At 39.0% G+C, this 19,719-nt stretch overlaps 1 protein-coding gene and 1 long non-coding RNA gene across 2 annotated transcripts in view; both read left to right on the forward strand.

Moving 5' to 3' along the window:
• Window positions 1-290: 290 nt before the first annotated feature.
• LOC135464733 (uncharacterized) lies at window positions 291-6,039 on the forward strand. Its single transcript, XR_010443682.1, has 4 exons — window positions 291-358; window positions 4,530-4,640; window positions 5,474-5,544; window positions 5,903-6,039. It is a non-coding gene; the product is annotated as an uncharacterized LOC135464733 (long non-coding RNA).
• Window positions 6,040-6,065: 26 nt separating this feature from the next.
• LOC135464732 (uncharacterized) overlaps window positions 6,066-19,719 on the forward strand; it is a 53,332-nt gene continuing 39,678 nt past the window's right edge. The window contains exons 1-2 of the mRNA XM_064742252.1: window positions 6,066-6,247; window positions 6,567-6,674. Of these exons, the coding sequence (XP_064598322.1) occupies window positions 6,126-6,247; window positions 6,567-6,674 (230 nt within the window). The 5' untranslated portion in view covers window positions 6,066-6,125. The remainder of the gene's footprint in view (window positions 6,248-6,566; window positions 6,675-19,719) is intronic.

The raw sequence follows: 19,719 nt of genomic DNA on the forward strand, positions 1-19,719 counted from the left end.
CTTTTATAACGTCTATCTATTTTTATCTCTTTATGGCTTCATGGCTGTTTCACTTGTTAGAAATAAAATGCAATATTAAAAGCAGGATGCTGTAAAGTGAACACCTTCAAACGCCGCATAATTTCCCGCATGGGTAAGCCCCTGGATCAAAAACAACCTTGCGTGACCCACATCTATCCGACAAGCGGGACACCAAATCGTGGTGATTGTCTTTATATATGCAGACGATAATTTTCTGAATGGTACTCCGTAGCGACGGCCTTTGTCGGTTGTCCACACCAGCCGGTACTTTAACCTACCACTTCACTGGGCACGTGTACAATAGGGAACGCAGATCAGAAATCAGTCAACAACAACGGTAAGGTTAACGTGGCCTTTCTCAATGTGCTATAATAATGTAGTGTATACCTATCCCTAATAAATAGTACATATGTATGCGAGGGTACAATGTTTGCCTGCAGTGTGCATTTCAGCAGTGTAATACTTCAGCAGTCATTCCATCTTGACAGTGACAAATAGGTATTTTTCATTTAGTGGCATGTATACGCCAAACAATGAACTCTGAATACCATCTAAGTGACCTTCAAGTTTAGCGAGCAGTTCCCATGTTTTGTCATGTCAGTGCCAGAAACAAAGCTTAATAGAACCTATTACCTTGAGCGCTGTATTCATCCGTGACCTGAGTCAGGCATTTTACATTAACTGAACGTAAATGTGTACACATGAAGCTCGTTGTACAGTGTATGTGTTACATTAGTATTTTTCACAAACTTACAACAGTCTTAATAATGGTGTTGGGGCCTCCGTGGCACGGTTGGTTAGTGCGCTAGCGCAGCGTAATGACCCAGGAGTCTCAGGCGGATAGCCGTGGGTTTCCTACGAGTTCTGCTCGGTTTCCTCCCACCATAATCCTTGCCGCCGTCGCATAAGTGACATATTCTTGAGTACGGCGTAAAACACCAATCAAATAAATAACACAACAATGTGTATGCTTGTACTGCAGTTTCTGATCAATATGCTTACTATCTCCTCGGTGTAATAAAGCTGTCTTCAACTTCATTTAACACATCCACAAAAACATATATATATATATAGTTTCCATTGTCAATAAAAAAAACTTTAGGTCTGGTTTAAAAAAAATGCATAATGTGTATTTAAAATAAAAGGTTGTAATTTTCATTGCATGTTTGTTTAAAATCCACTTTTCTGTACGTTTCGCTGTTTTTCAGTACACCCACACATGTGGTCAGCCAGCTATACCAATAATAAGCCTCTGGTAACTTCTTCTCTGATACACCCACCACAAAGTGAGTCCAAATGCTGTCTCAGTGTACTGTAAATGAAGGAATTCCTTCTTGTTTATTGACTTTATACATCTTAGGTATATTGCTAGAGAACTATGGAAAGCTGATGAGGACATCTCGTCCCTAAACACATACAACCAATACGTCGGGGGATTTAGTACACTTACACAGATAACACCAATACGTCTGGGTATTTAGTACAGGTACACAGATACAACCAATAAGTATGAGGATTTACTACAAATACACAGATACAACCAATAAGTCTGGGTATTTAGTACAGGTAACAGACACAACAAATGCGTCTAGAGATTCACTACAGCTACACAGATACAACCAATACGTCTGTGGATTTAATACAGCTACACAGATACAACCAGTATGTCCGTAGATTTAGTACAGGTGTGCACGTACTGTGCTTTAATATCAGCTGAAAACCCTCGCAGGTATAGAGCGGAATTTATACCCCTAAGACTTTCCCAGGATATTGTGGTTACATAGGCTGTGCTTAAGCTGTGAAAGGTAACCCTCAGGGCCCTCTGGCTGTTTATATATATATATATATATATATATATATATATATATATATATATATATATATATATATATATGTGTGTGTGTGTGTGTGTGTGTGTGTGTGTGTGTGTGTGTGTACATATCTATATATATATATATATGTGTGTGTGTGTGTGTATACATATCTATATATATATATATATGTGTGTGTGTGTGTGTGTGTGTGTATGCATATCTATATCTATATACATATATGTGTGTGTGTGTGTGTGTATACATATCTATATATATAAGTGTGTGTGTATACATATCTATACATGTATATATATATATATATATATATATATATATATATATATATATATATATATATATATATATATATATATATATATATATATATATAGAGAGAGAGAGAGAGAGAGAGAGAGAGAGAGAGAGAGAGAGAGAGAGAGAGAGAGAGAGAGAGAGAGAGAGAGAGAGAGAGAGAGAGAAGAGGGGAGTACACCGAATGAACCCAGGAAAATGCTTTAGCGACCACCAACCGAGAGATGACTTAATCAAATGTAGATCTGTATACTTGTGGTTAGGCAATGAGTGTAATCAACGCGTATATATAACAGATAAATAAGGTCAGGGTAAACGGCTTTAAACTTGATGAACATGTGTCAGATTAAATTTTTTATTTATTTCTTGACTGATGTTTTTACGCCTTCCTCAATCATTTAAGTATGTTGGGGGGGGGGGACGGGGCAGTTTTATAGGTGGGGTTTTTATGGCCGGAGCGCCCAGAGCATCCATTGTTCCGCGGGATCCTGACAAACCTCAAGGTCGTGACTGGAAGCTGCTTCTAAAACAGCGAGAGTTGAATCATGCCCCCTCATAGGTGACAGATAGATAAACGGGTCGGTTGAGGAGGGGACACTGCTGTGTAGTGCCCGTTATAAAGATTCATTCCTTCTGCCAGAACTGTTTTACGGTACCGGTGACCTAGTTCGTTTGCAGCTTTGGTGCATGTTGGATTCAAGACAGTTCGCATGAGATTTATAACGTTACCATTGCCTTATTTACGTACACAGTTTTTCAATATTCAGTAGTGCATTTTGAGTGGCCAGGTCCTCCATGGAGATCTGATGAGGACATCTCATCTCTCGCCCCGAGGACGCTCAGACACGTGACAAATCTTGCTTCACGCTGCGACCAAAACACCGAGAGCTGGATTCAAACACGTGACCTCATTGGTCAAGGGTCTGAAGGTCACGGCGAGTTAGTGCCTGAGCCATCTGAACGCACGAAGCCTCAAACTGACATCAGCAGGGGAAAGTATAGTGTGTGTTATTGTCAAGATCTAAATAATCTCACTAAAATGTTCCCAATGACCTCAACATCTTCATCCGGGTTCTTAACTGGCTTAGCATATTTTGTAGCGATGTGTGAGATATATCGGCCTTATTTAGGTCAGCGTAAAACAGAAACCGGCAAACTGTGTATAGCAATGGAATTCAAACAGGATGTGGGGAGGGCGAGATAGATTCTTTAATGAACAGCAGTGGACTCGTCATAAATTAAAGATATGGTGGCAATATAGTTTGACCAGAAGAGGCACAAATCGTAACCTAGTTCGAAGAAATGCTGTTTGCCTCCGCCAGTCCCTCTCCCCCCGTGCATATCCGCTCATGAAAGGCTTTCATTTGCTCAAAGTTTCTGATACCTATGACAATTGTTACGGACCAATCAGATTTGCCAGTTTGTCCGTAGTTTGTTTACTGGTGTAAAACGACAAACTTTTAGGATTATTCTATGTAAAGCATAGCATGGCTGTCTAATCTCACCTTTCTCTGAGCTTTATAAACTATTTCTTCAGAATTAAATTAAATAGATATAAATGATAATAATGTGTAAGGTATGTAGCGGTTTAAGATCGAGTCGTGTACCTAAACGGTGCAGTTTTACACATTTTCTGGACTGACGCTTAGCAGGAGGATATAGGTCAAGTAGGCCTACTGGTGGACCCAGTGTCAGTAAACCCCACGTTGTGGATCGTCATGTCTAGTGTGTTCTAATGGCATTCCAGTGAGCTCTATACCGTTGACACTGGGACCAGTCCTGATGCGACACTAAGACACCGTCGTCATGTGACCCAAAATGTGTGGCAAGCCACGTTATTGAAAACAAATTGCAGTATGAAAGAAAAATGACATGCTCAAAATATTTTACCGATTCAATTAAGGTTATTGAGCAAACAAAACAACAACCCATCACCGGTTATCCTTCTAATGAAAAACCTTAGCCAAACTGGGATTTGATCACGTTTGAACTTATAGTTGTCGTGATGAGACAAATCGTAAAACAGTCTACAGGTACACATACTCTAATGCCAGGCAAGCGATGGCTTAAGTTAGAGATTTATAAGACATCAAGTTGTTGACTTTTTCTTCCAAAAAATGGAATTGTAATCACTTTGCGTGTGATGATATCGTGTGCTCCTGATGACATCGTGTGTGGCTGATGATATCGTGTGCGCCTGATGACAACGTATGTACCTGGTGACAAGGTGTACACCTGATGACATTGTGTGCGTCTGATGACAACGTGTGAGCCTGATGACATCTTGTGCACCTGATTACATCGTGTGTTCGTGTTGATATCGTGTACGCGTGATGAGATCGTCTAAGTGTGATGATATCGTGTTTTACATTCTGTTTTCAGCAGGTTAAGCGTGGTTGAGAAGAAAGAAACATGTCGGAAGATAACAGATATGAGTTTACATTAGCAGACAGCAAGGAACCACCCAAGAAATCTAGACTTGTACTATGCCTGGTGAGTACACTCAGTGTGAAGTTTTTTTTTTACAGGTTTCTTGTTAAACGACGCACGCAATAATGTTTCCCTTGACGTGACGGTTTAAAGCGTCTAACACATCCGTGTACAGCCTTTTTCTATCTTCAGATCTGAATCATTATCATGCAGTTTTCACAGTGGATCCACACGTAATAGCTGCATTTCTCCCCATCTCCCTGATCTTGAAGAACATTGCTCTATATCTAAATGAATGCAGAGAATTCAATGGATTTCAGCTATCTTTTAAACAAACAATTAAACAAAAACAAAGTATACAATCAGTTGTTCAGTTAAGACAGATCAAGCCTGAAAGAATAATATCAGATAACTCGTCACTATATATGTATGAAAGGCAACATTGTTTATGAACAGGTCGCTGAGTCAAGACAGATCAAGCCTGAAAGAATAATAAGAGATAACTCGTGAACATATATGTCTGACGGGGAACATTGTTTATGCTGATCAATACCATAAGTTGAACAGATTAGTTAACAGGAAGGAAACCCAATCAAATAATAGTCAGCTAACGATCGCCAAAAGATATCCAGTCAGTATTTCCGTTGTTACAACTGGTATTTGATTCAACATATGTTCGAATTTTCGTTCATCGCTGTAGCTACCGTTTGTAGCGTCCGATTCGTTATTTAGTAAGTCGCACAAAACGGGCACATATATGCAATATAAAGATTATACAAGCTTTTACATGTAGTTAAATAAATTTGCTATGTTGATTGGCTCATGCAATACAGTCGCCATCAATTTCCCAGGAAATAAGCCATTTAATCAGTTCATGTTTTTCTTCCGTTCTCCAGGGTGGCTCTGTGCTCTTGTTGTCCGTAGCGGTCATCGCAGCGGTGAGCGCCATGATTTATCAATATTTTGCGTAAGTGTTTTGTTCTTGACCGCAGAGTGTCAGAAATTACCTTTCATGAGCCTAGTTTTAATTAATTAGGTTATTTATACGGCGACGGCCAGTGTCACGGTGAAAGGAAACCGGCCAGAGCCAAGAGGAAATCCACGACCCTCCGCAGGTTGCGGCCAGATCTTCCCACCTACCGTGCGGCCAGATAGGAAGCCAACATGGCCTACTTTTGAGCTCTCTTCCATATTATCTCAAAATTTAAAATTTTATTATAACTTTTGACAAAAGTTGATAATCTACAATATTAAATTTGTCTCATGAGTAAGTTCGGTCTATGTCTCATCACGCAGTCTACCACTGTAAAATGATTGCCTTCCAGTCTGTCTGCAAAGATGAACCACCTGACTGTCACTTGTAAGCCAGCTGACGTTGTCAAACAATACCCGGGTTATTTTCGGACACCACTGGAACAGATCGAAGTAGAGCGGCGGTATAATCAGGATTCACAATACCTGACTACAGTACCTCTGCCAAACTGCACACTGAACTGCATCTCTAGGGCGAAACGGGACACCACGCATGCGTTCTCCCCACGAAACGAAATGGAGGTTTTGGCTGTAGGCGCAAGCGTAATACGAAAGCTCGCGCGGACCAAGCGACAAGAATTACCAAACCCTGAAGGAAACCTTGGACGCAACCCAATTTTCCACGGTTGTTGCGAATCGTAAGTCAGTTGGTCTTTCAATTATTCTCCGTGAAAGGCCTTCTTGTTTTTGTCTGTCTGTTTAATGCCTGTTTAATAGCTTGTTCAGTATTGTCAATGATCCTTGTATCCTGCTCTTTGTTTAGCCAATCTATTATTTAAGTCATTAAGTTCATTTAACCATAAATCTGATTAAATGGGTAGTTTAAAAATTAATAAAGCAAAATAAGAATGAAATAACCAAAATCCAGTCATCTGTGTGCATTGTTAGGTTGATAGTTTGTAAATCAGCCTAACGAGCTGCAAAGTGAAAAGGTTGTTTTATTTGCTCGCCTTTTAGAGAAAAGTCGTGGATCGCCCCAACAACAGCAACAAACCAGAAGGGAGAAACAGTGAACGTCATCCAGTTAGATGAACATAAGCAATATTTCTTGCAGGAGTCTTGCAAGTGAGTATCGTCTTGAATGGAAAAATCCTTATAAATAATAATAATTATTAATAACGTGACTGGGGAAGACGAGAGGGGGAGGAAGCTTTGAGTGTTTCCTAGCATCCCACCTGTTTGTGTTTATGACCTGACATGAGCATTTTTTTCAATCGAAAGTCGTCAGTAATAAGTAGTATAGTTTTTGTTGGGCATGTTGCCTTAATTCGACTGGCTATGCTGCGTATTCATTGTACATATTTGTATTGTTAAATGATATAGAGGACACATTTGTTTGTCAAACAATTATCAAACAGACTACGCTTTAAATTATTAATAAAATGTAATGTGTAAGGTAATTTAAACTGATCTCAGGAAAGGGCAATGGGCTGGGGGTAGTATGCAAATATAGCACTGTCGTAGAATATATTCCTTATATTACGGTTCAATTACTGTTCATTTATATTGTTGCCTACATTTCACAGGTGAACAAGGTTTTTTAAAGGAGAAGAAAAGACCTAAAACAATGACACTATAGGCTGAAAAGAGCACATTTTTTCTCTCTGGTGGTGCCTGCTGCGTAATTTTGCAATTTTTCCTCACCATACAAGTAGTCTGAAAACGGCAAAGCTGGCATAATTGGTTGAGTTCATCGCGTCCTCCATCTCCCTGTAAGTTATGCTGGGGGCGTGTTGCCTCTCAGCCAATGAGAGTCGTTTTAGCACGAGGCCTGTTATGTTACCAGCTACCAGGCGTATAAACCGAGATCAAACACCTCAAGTGAATGGCCATAACCTACTTACATAATGACGCTATTATTCGACCGGGAGTGCTTCAATTTGCGGATTGTACAGTTTAGAGGGACAGTTCTTAGGACATACATTAGCTTCAGAAATAATGTCGATTTCTTGCTTATTCGTTTTCATCAGATATGTACAGAGACGGTGCACATGGGGCGACACCAAATTCCAAACCTTTATGGAATCTAAATTAGTTGACATTATTAATGTCGACTGGAAGTCTGGGAGAAAAACACGGTCTTTGAAGTTATCAGTTTAGATCGGACCAGATGACAAGTAAAATAATGATTAATATTCTGAATTTCACTCTATCTTTGTGCTTATTTTACACATGACAACAACCAACCCATTAAAATCAGCCCTTAAACACTTGGGATATACACAGTATACAGAAGTAAGACTACCAAATTATCAAATCCTTACAAATTCTGTCTTGATTTCTTGTAAAACAATGGCATTGGTTAGAAAATACAGAACTTTTCGACCTATCGACACAGACTAAGAAAGACACAATACAAGTCTTTTGTATCCCTTGATGAAATTTTGGAATTTTCTGGAAAAATTAGTGTCCAATTAATTACTTTTGATGTCAATAAAATGTTCCAAGCTCAATGATATTTTCCAGAAACGTCAAATGTACTGCCCTTGATGCACACGAGGCTGTTCTGCGTAACATGACAACAAATGGAAAGAATTTTGCACTCTTGCCCTAGATATTTCTTAGCACATATCTCCACAAAATAGCTAAAATACTGCCGACGTGCCTTGAGTCATAATCATTCATTCATTCTTAGCACATAATTTTGTCTTTTTTATTATGTATATTTGCTTTTTATATGGATTATTGTAAACGTTCCACAGGGATATGGTAGAATATATATGCGAGTTTATATAACAAGTAATTACATGTTTTAGATGTGTGACTATTAGAAACGCTTAAATACGTTGATTCTATGAGCTGTTGGCTGTAGGGTAATGAGAAAATTTCCAGAGCCTACGAGACGACAACATTCTGCAGCATTCGAGAGATTTGACTCGGTGAAGTGACGACGGTTGCATTTTCCACGTTATGGCATGTGGGTGTAAAATATGAAATGTGTAAAAACAAAAGCGATATGTAGGCCTATAAACTGCGAAGTAACACTTTTATTACTGAAGGAAATCCCGATAGTTCGCCTGTATATAAATCCTAAAAGCAAATGTAACAAGTAAAAGAAAGTGGAGGTGGCCGGTGTATTCCGTGTCACATTTCACATCATTTAAGAGCACAATATCTCTCTCGTAACTCAAGTTATGTGATATACATGTATCGTAATCGTATCGTTATCGTACAACAGCCGGTACTGAATGGTAGAAAGTTATGTGATCAAAGACACTTATGTGCAATAAGCGACTACAGCTCTGTTCCTTGAAAATATACGCATTTACAACGCCTTTGAAGAGATAGGATTCTGGATCAGCTAATTTGGTCTTGCGAACCATCTCTATGTTATAGACAGACATGACAGCGGTCAATTTAAAATGCCCTGCATGGTGCATGACGCAACACAAATTGTAACGATTCTAGCGTTAACGGCATAGAGGGAATCGGTGAACTGCAGGTTTTTGTGATAAATAAAGTGTTTGCTCACAATTGGAGATTTTAGAGTTCGAATTATGTTATCACTCATTATATAAAGTCATTTTTATAGTATTTACTACAACACTGGCGGATGATAAAGTCTCCCAAAAACTTATTTAGAGTATACACGAACGATGGAGAAAATTGTGGAGCTGAACTGAACTAGCGAAAGTTAAGTTCCAGAAGAAAAGTGACGTCATTTATGCCAATCTGACAGAGACGATCGATAAGGTCAACAAAAGCTCCCTGACACCCTTGTCAACTCACATGATACAATACTGTGTCTTTACCTTTAGTGACACAAGAATTCAAAACTCGCTCAATAACTGTCTGGATTTAGCGTCTGTTGATCCATTCCAGCGTAGTTCATATTGCTAACCAAGATTGGTGTGTGCAGTACGACTTTGGTGCTGTGCAGATTGTTGAAGAAAAAGACACAGTAGAAGTTCATAGAAGTACAGCTTTGGGTAAGGGTTAGTAAATAGTCATGTCCAATTAAAGTGACCGGCCCGGATAACACAGTTGGTAAAGCGTCCGGTTCGGGACCGGTTGGATCCAGGATCAATCCTTGATCGAGTCACACCTAAAACTTTAAAAGAGGAAGTTATAACTTCCTCGCTTGGCGTTCAGCATGAAGGGGATAGTGCAACGACTGGTTGACCCGTATCAGTATAATGGCTCGGGCGGGGCGGCTTACTTGCCTTCGGTAAGTCGTCTCAGTGAAGCAGCACTCAATAAAAGAGCGGTGGAAATCCGTCCTGTAACAAGGAGGCACACTATACATACATGCACCCTAATGATTCCTTCGTCGTCATATGACTGAAAAATTGTTGAGTACGACGTTAATCCCCAAGCACTCACTCACTCAATTAAAGTGCCAGATCATTTAAATAATAAACATAGACATTTCAATATCTGTCTTAACAAATAATGTGAATAAAATGTTAATAAATATGCGAGTTTATATAACAAGTAATTACATGTTTTGGATAAAGCATTTAGGCTGTTTAATTTTTAGTATTTGTTGTAACATTCGGATTGCTATCCCCAAACCATCATGTATCCAGACGCATATGTTCGATATATAAACTGCAAAACAATAAATATAGTGTTCTGTAGTTTTACCTCTTAAAACATTGTATAAACATTTGGATTATCTGTTGGATTTGTTGTCGAGTAGTAATTATATTATATCGTCATTCAGTAGGCTACAGCCATTAGTCCTGAGACAAAGTTCAATATTTTCAGTTCTCGTACCACAGTAGATCTGCGGGGGTTGTTTAAATATTTAAAAAAAAATATTTTCCTGTGAAACTAGTCTGCGGTACTTATATTGAGCCACAAGGAATTCCACTCACAAACAGCCACAGGAATGATTTTTTTTTCGAAATGACAAAGCTTGAACAGGATGGAAGAAAGCCGTGTTCCATATCACCGAGAGAAATCATTTCGGAAAGGACAAAATACAAGTTTTTACAACAACAACAGTACAACAACACTCAAATATATACCTTGCGTACACAGCTTAAAGAGAACACAAAATGTGCAACCATATCTACAAAGAACAAATCATATAGAACACAGTTATCACCGAAAAATATGTAAAAATGTCTACAAAGTTTTGAAAGCTGAGAAGACGAAGTTCAGCACTGGGGATATGGCACTGACGGACAGTTCACTCTTATTAGCCATGCTGTAGCAAGCCTTATGAACTTGACCAATCATCAGCTCTGAAAGCGTCATGTAATAACTGGCTTTCACCTCAAAAAGCCTGTTAGCTTTTTATTGTCAGTGTGGTTTCTTATAGTGGATAGACAGATATCGATGTAATGAATTGGATTTTACTGATACATTTTGAACGACACATTTATGAGAAGGGAACTGAGACAACTGTTCGTGTCACAATGTCCATATACTGGGCAGGAGGCAGCACTAACCTGTGAGGGTGAGCTGGCAAGATAACTGCCTTGGGAGAGTCATTACTTGAAGAAAAATGATGTGACTTTGCGTTATTTTTCTTAAGCAAAGTCAGATTTATTACGAATATATCTTCCCAAAGTCTGAATGAATGGGTCTGTTATCAATCAGAAGGTCTTGTTATGTTCAGTAAATTGCCTGATGTCGGTACAACCAGCTAGGCCAATTGTTTAAACCCATGCAGAACGGAAACGAGCAGGCCCGCTAAAACAAGACCCTTGTGTCCACGAACATCGCCCTGACCGTGGGCCAAACTAAAAGAAACATCGGCTCTTTGAACACGGAACAGAGTTGATACTCTTTGGTTGTGTATCAGGCGTTTTTGTTTGTATTTTCTCTCTGCCACCGATGGGACGGGAGAGATCTTAGGATTTGTGACTTCACTCTAGATAGCTATCACATGGCAAAATAGCGTCACCAATTGAGTTGCTTTTGTTGATATGCGGTGTGGAATTTTAAAAATAATTTTAGAACATTTTTGGAATACCACTTCATTAATTTAGTGGCTGACTATGTTCACTTTAACGACGAAATCTTTTTTTCCACTTCATAAACTGACTTTATGCTGTGAATTGGGGTCACATTTGCTATTTTTCTTTGTTGAGGAAATATTACTTTACGAAAAGAAAAGGTTAAATAACTGGGAAAGTATTAGATTAAAGCCTACCCTCAAAAGATTTCTCGAACCTCAAACCATCTGGGCCTGACGATTTTGATTTGTCTGTATGCTTTAAAATCATCATTATTTCATCTGAGGTGGCAAATATTTCTTCAGGACAAGGTTTACCTGTTTAAGAAATGAATGTGAATACGCTCTTTATACAGTTCGGATCTACAAACCGGATGTTCAGTTACCGGCGCACCATTATAAGAAGAAAGGGAGATATCCTATAAGCCTCACTTTTACTTTGTTTCAGTCAAATGTCACCTTTGTGCAGAGGCTGGAAAACCCACCCACGTCAGGTATAGACCTGTAAACAAATTCTGGTGTAGCTACGCAAGGAAGACACGCCCCTCTGTGACGCAAAAACCAACAATTGTTCACAAGGGCCTTGTGAGCTCGAGTTCCAGCTCATTTATTGCTAATATTAAAAAGTTCTACTGTAAAAAGTGTTGAAGAATTTAAGAGACTACTTCGTGCCTTGTACAGACCAAACAACTATTACTGCGTTCACGTGGACAGAAAGGCTTCCAAACGGCTTCCATATGGCCATTAAAAGCTTAGCTTAGTTTTGATAACGTGTTCGTTGCGGCAAAACTAGAAGTACTTGTTTGTGCCGGATTCACGCGTTTACAGGCGGACATTTATTGCCTGCAAAAATTCCAGATATGATACGTAACCGGTTTACTATAATATGTATAATGGTGCAGATTGTTTTGTCACTTTTTTCTTCCACGTAGATAGAAAAAAAATTATGTCATTGTTCAAAAATTCTCACAAATGTCTTCCAAAAATACACAAATGAATCTATGAACAAGACCAGCGTTTGTACCGAGTTCCTTCCATGTTTACACCGCCCTCTCAGTCGCCTCTCAAGTTATATAAACATGTATACTTTTGAATTATTCCCCAAAAAATGACAATTTAACAAAACATTGTTTGTTTTCTATACACATACTGTAATATCCAGTAGAAAGAGAATACGGAAAGTCGATCATCATATTCAGTTTTACGCAGCTTAACCCCGCGAATCCTTGGTCGAATTACATGTCTTACAAAAGATATAGAAAAATGGTAGGCCTATATTCTGACATCCAGACTCCCATATTAGGATATGGATACATTTACGTTGAGTAGTTACCATCAACGTGTGGAGTAGTTACCATCAACGTATGGAGTAGTTACCATCAACGTGTGGAGTAGTTACCAGCAACGTGTGGAGTAGTTACCATCAACGTGTGGAGTAGTTACCATCAACGTATCTCACCACTGAGCAAGAGACTTATGCTCCAAACAAACCCAATTTTTGTGTCCATTACTAGGTTTCAACCCACACCTTAAGTGCTCAGTTCGATAGAAAGGTTAGCACCTTAATTACATGTCCCTCTAATAGAATGACCAGTTCTTTCAGAGAAATTCGTACTAATCACCTATTTGTTCTAGGAATGACCCATTTTCAATAAAGTTTGATTCAGATATACTATTCATTGACCCGACCTTACACTGAAGTGACTCTATACATCTACATACGCTATAGGATAGACCGATCCTTCATGCAGGTGGCGGGGCCTCTGTGGCTCAGTTGGTTAGCGCGCTAGCGCAGCGCAATGACTCAGGAGTCTCTCATCAATTCGGTGAGTTATATGAGTTCAAGTCCAGCGCCTGCTGCCTTCTTCTCCGGTTGTACGTGGGTAGGTCTGCCAGTAACCTGCGGATGGTGGTGGGTTTCCCCCGGGCTCTACCCGGTTTCCACCCACTATAATGCTGGCCGTCGTCGTATAAGTGAAATATTCTTGAGGACGGCGTAAAACACCAATCAAAAAAATAAATAGATAAATAAACAAATTCATGCAGGTGGTCGTCGCACACATGTAGGTCATAAGACGAACCGGCCCTTTCATGGAGACGACACTGTACAATGACGATAAACCTACACACACCCATAAATTTAACTCACAGTTGAGATTTGCTATATAACTGACTAGCCATAGTCTTAGCTGTTCAATTGTCGGTTCTCTTTTGTATATGTATGTATATGTATGTTTGCTTGGGTGTTTAGGTCGTACTTTACAGATTTTCAGTCATATGACGACGAGTTCACTTAAGCGAGTGGCATAGCTTTTTTGTGGCATCTTTTTTTTCTAGGTTCGGCCACTGCGATAATTCCCGGGGCTTGTCAGGATGAGGTACAGTCGTTTCTAGCCAGTCCGCTGTCAGTGCCTGGTTTCACCCGCCTGTGAACCCCTCCACTGTCTGTGCCTGGTTTCTTCCGCCTATGAACCGAGCCACTGTCTGTGCCTTGTGTCATTGGTCCAAATATACAACTGTTGTAACCCCGTACACACTTGACAAATTTGTGGGGAATTTCTTTGTGACAAAGATCCTGGTGTCCAGCTGGTGACAAGTTCAGCTTAACTTCAACAATATCATCCGCGGATATCATAAATTACAGTTGTGGGCAACACTAAACAACTTAGAACATAATCCAGGTCTGACCACCCCTGGCGGAAGTAAGTCACAGCCATTTTTCTTTTTTCCCTTTCTGAAAGTCTTGATGTTTTTTTTCTCTCGTAATTCGTCGTAACGTACTGAACTAACCTTTGTTATTTAACAAATTTTACCAAATTTTTTTTATATGATAATGCAAAAAATACAAATCAACAGGAAGATCCAAGAAAAGTTAATTGTGGAAATCTGGTGAAATCTGCATGGTGAGAATAATGCTCGAGGAGCTTATTCTTTTCCAGGTGAATGGAATTTTGGGAAGTATTAAGGCAAATTGCTGAACAATATACAATACACATCTACACATAAATGTTTATTGATTTGTTTATTAATTTGACTGGTTTTTTACGATGTACCCAAGAATATATTTTACTTATACGACGGCAGCCCGCATTATTGTGGGAGGAAACCGGGCAGAGCCGGGTGAAAACCCACGACCATCCGCAGGTTACTGAAAGACCTTCCCACATACGGTCGTGAGGAAGCCAACATAAACATGTATAAATTTATACCCTACACGTGCAATTCTATACGTACAAGGATACATTGATACATTAATATAGATAATAAACAGTAAAGAAAAGTGGGAACACAAGGCATCCCTTATTTTAAATACACTTTAACCCGTTTTGCATACAAATAAGGAAGGTCATGATGAGATATAATTGCGGTTTTCATGTTCCACCATACGCTTATGTAACGGTTTTATATCACACCGTTTATACTGCCTTGATCCTTCTTATATACCTTTTGCTGTCAGTCATTAAGGAAACTTTTATTTGATTTGATACTTGGATATTTCAAGGATCGATGGGTTGCTTGGTGTTTGACTCCTTACTTAACAATGTTGGCTTTATACTTGACGGCGGTCAAGTTTAGGGACAGAGGACACTGAAGTTCCCATATTGGATTGTATTAAGCTAAAGCGCGGTGTGGTGGATTGGCCTTTGTCTGGAGAGAAAAAAGTACCCTGCAGCCTAAAGGACATTTTGTGTGAATAAATTTCAACAACTGGGTTTGTTCAACACAATGAATTCTCACCATTTTCGACAGTATTGCAGTCAAAAAGGCAGTCAGCTTTTGTGACTAGATGAAAGTGAACTGCCGAAAGTAAATCATAGGTCTATGAACAAGAATAAAGCTCATGCGTGATATATATTTCTTAGCGGTGGAGGAATAAACTACTGTACAGCCTTTAAGCCACCTCACCAGCATTTACCTGTTGGCAGAGAGGCACGTTATTCTGCTTATACACAAGACAAAAACAGAATGATTATGCTGATTTACAGGAACAGGATTTACACCCCAAAAAATGATCAAAATGTAAAACTGGAGACAACAAATGTCGTTCAATAGATCCAAAATCTCGTATAATCGCCGTTTGGGAGTGGAAAATTTTGCAACTGCACATGAAAATGTAAAACTGCACATGAATGCAGAACTCTTCGCACTTCCATGCCCAAGTAAATCCAATACAAACGCATCAGCTTTTTGTATGCTTCATACCGGTATTTCCTGGAAACAAAACCAAATGCCTGGGAAAAATAATGAGTGGTTAGGCTGGAGTTGCCGTACACATTGTGTGACAAACGGTATTACGCCATTTTATAAAAGAAGTTGCTCTTTTTCAATGCGTCTCCCTGGCACTTTTAGAAACTTGGGTACTCTCCTGGTGGCAAGCCCTTTCTAATAATCTTCCTATGTTCTGTTTCCTGTCGTATGAACAACTTGAATTGTAAGAGTGTCAAGTTATAAACAAACGCGAATTTATTCACATTAGATGAAACATCTCGACCTTGTAATCCCAGGTGAGCACAGAGGACAGCTCTCCTCAGAAAAGCAAGACCTGCAGAAAGCCAATGTCATCCCTCATATACCACGGATAAAAAAATGACTTCTTCGAAAGGTTTATATACCAGCGATTAACCTCCTTAATAGAGACCCTCATATACTACGGATAAAAAAATGACTTGTTCGACAGCTTTATATACCAGCGATCACCCTTCTTTATAGAGTCCCTCATATACCAAGGATAAAATAATGATTTGTCCGACAGTTTATTTTAGAAGCTGTCACTCTCCTTTAAGGAGAACTTCACATTCCACAGATAAAATAATGACTTGTTCGACAGCTTTATATACCAGCGGTCAACCTCCTTTATAGAGAACATCATATACCACGGAAAAAAAACGACTTGTTCGACAGCTTTATATAACAGCGGTCACTCTCCTTTATGGAGTCCCTCATATAACACGGATAAAATAATGACTTGTCCGAAAGCTTATTATGGAAGCTGTCAATCTCCTTTATGGAGAACTTCACACACCACAGATAAAATAATGACTTGTTCAACCAGCGATTACTCTCCTTTTTGGAGAACCTTAAATACCACAGAAAAAAAAATGATTTATTCGACAGCTTTATATACCAGCAATTAACCTCTTTTATGGAGATTCTTAAATACCACAGATAAAATAATGATTTATTCGACAGCTTTATATACCAGCGATCACCCTCCTTTATGGACACCCTCAAATACCACGTATAAAATAATGATTTATTCGACAACTTTATGTACCAGTGATCACCCTCCTTTATGGAGACCCTCATATACCATGGATAAAATACTGAGTTGTCCCACAGTTTTATATAACAACGGTCACTCTCCTTTATGGAATCCCTCATATAACACAAATAAAATAATGACTTGTCCGACAGCTTTATATAGAAGCTGTCACACTTCTAAATGGAGACCCTTATGTACCACGAATGAAATATTGGCTTGTTCGGCAACTTTTTATACCAGTCGTCACTCTCCTTTATGGAGTGTTTTATACACCACGGATAAAATAATGAATTGTTCGACAGCTTTATATACCATCGATCACACTTCTATATGGAGAGACCCTCATATACCATGGATAAAATAATGGCTTGTTTGACAACTTTTTAAACCAGTGGTCACTCTCTCTTAAGGATGCCCTCATATACCACGAATAAAATAAAGACATCATTTGAATTGTACTTACATACTGTCAAAAATAAAGAGATTTAAAATGGACAATCTGTCAACGTTCGATTACGTGTACTATTATATATCCACACTGATTCAACCTTCGTAACCACCAACTAACTGAGCATTGCAACAAAATTTGTAGATGTGTGATGTCTGAAATTACCGACCTAAATTTAATAACTTGCTTAACTCTTGCTGCCTGCCATGACACTTTGGTAACACTGGTGGTGACACTTTGTCACCAGTCAACCTTGTGGAGTGGTGAATGGAAAACTCCGGGATATTCAAGTTTGATGAACAGAGACTACAGCACGCCAAGATAGAAAAAAGCCCTATCAAAATATTTGAGTTTCAGTATGGAGATATATACATTCGCACACTACAGACAAAAGCATCTCTGTTCAATCTGGTAACGGTGATGTATCCATCTCAATCAGGGATGCGGGGCCTCTGTGGCTTAGTCGGTTATCACGCGAGCGCAGCGTAATAACCCAGAAGTCTCTCACAAATCCGGTCGCTGTGAGTTCAAGTTCAACTCATACTGGCTTCCTCTCCAGTCGTACGTGGGAAGGTCTCTCAGCAACATGATGATGGTCGTGAGCTTCCCCCGGGCTGTGCCCGCTTTATTCCCATTATAATAATGGCCACCGTCGTATAGTGAAATATTCTTGAGTACGGCGTAAAACACCAATCAAATCAATAAAAAAATCAATTAGGGATGCCACTGACTGGTGAATGGTGACTGTGCTTAAAACAAAATCACGGTGTGTGTAAACATTTCAACCAAATTCATGCCAATTTTATTTCGAAAAGCTGCAGACAGAAAGATAGGCGGACAGGCAGAAAATGGCAAAGATATGTTCTCCTTGGCGAAAGTAATTAGCGCCTGAAAGGAAGAGGCGATTTTAGGACCGTAAATGTATCGGTGACCTTAAAGCCATGTGGTCGTGCTATCCTGAGAGTGACGTATAGCGTAGTGGTTAGAATAACACCAATCACAGTTCTGCTCAACAGGCTGTGAAACGGTTGTCTGATTTTATATCGTCTATCTATTTTTATCTCTTTATGGCTTTGTGGCTGTTAGAAATAAAATGCAATATTAAAAGCAGGATGCTATAAAGTGAACACCTTCAAACGCCGCATAATTTCCCGCGGGACACCAAATCCTGGTGATTGTCTATATATATGCAGACGATAGTTTTCCGAATGGTACTCCGTTGCGAAGGCCTTTGTCGGGTGTCCACACCAGCCCGTACTTTAACCTACCACTTCACTGGGCACATGTACAATAGGGAACGCAGATAAGAAATCAGTCAGCAACGACGGTAAGATTAATGTGGCCTTTCTCAATGTGCTATAATAATGTACTGTATAACTGTGCCTGATAAAATAGTACATATGTATGTTAGGGAACAATGTTTGCCTGCAGTGTTCGTTTCAGCAGTGTAATACTTCAGCTGTCATTCGATCTTGACAGTGACACATAGGTATTTCTTATTTGGTAGCATATATACGCCAAACAATGAACAATGAATACCACCTAAGTAACCTTTAAGTTTAGTGAGCAGTTCTCATGTTCTGTCATGTCAGTGCCCGAATCAAACCTTAATAAATCCCATTACCTTGAAGTCCTATTCATCTGTGACATGAATCTAGCACTTTGCTTTATCTAAACGTAAATGTGTACATATAAATCTTGTTGTGCAGTGTATGTGTTGCATTAGTATATTTTACAAACTTACAACAGTCTTACTACTGGTGTTGGGGCCTCCGTGGCACGGTTGGTTAGTGCGCTAGCGCAGCGTAATGACCCAGTAGTCTCTGTCAGGTTTTCTCCCACCATAATGCTAACCGCCGAATATTTCAATTATATGAAAAAGTGAAATATTTATGAGTACGACGTAAAACATAAATCAAATAAACAAACAAACAAACAAACAAAAAAATAAATAAATAAATAAAAAAACAAATAAAAAATAGTGATATTGTCGAGTTTCTCTTTTATGAGTACACTTTGTTACTTTGCTAATACTTTACAAATGTAATGATGTCTGCAGAAAGCTGCGGATAGTCGAAGTTTTCCCCTGGGCTCTGCCCGGTTTCATTCTACTATAATGCTTGCGACCGTCGCATAAGTGAGATATTCTTGAGTACGGCGTAAAACACCAATGAAATAAATAACACAACAATGACTATGTACTGCAGTTTTTTTTATCAATGTGCTTACTGTCTTCTTGGTGTAATAAAGCTGTGTTCTAAACCTTTTTTTAACACATCATCAAAAACATATATATAGTTTTCATTGTCTATAAAAAAACCTTAGGCCTGGTTTAAAAAATGCATAATGTATATTTAAAACAATGTGTAATTTTCATTGGATCTCTGTTTGAAATCCACTTTTCTGTATCTTTTGCTTTTTTTCAGTACACCCACACTTGTAGTCAGCCAGTTATACGAATCATAAGCCTCTGGTAACGTGTTCTTCTCTG

This window comes from Liolophura sinensis, chromosome 4 (genome assembly GCF_032854445.1).
Source record: "Liolophura sinensis isolate JHLJ2023 chromosome 4, CUHK_Ljap_v2, whole genome shotgun sequence".
Lineage (NCBI taxonomy): Eukaryota > Metazoa > Mollusca > Polyplacophora > Chitonida > Chitonidae > Liolophura > Liolophura sinensis.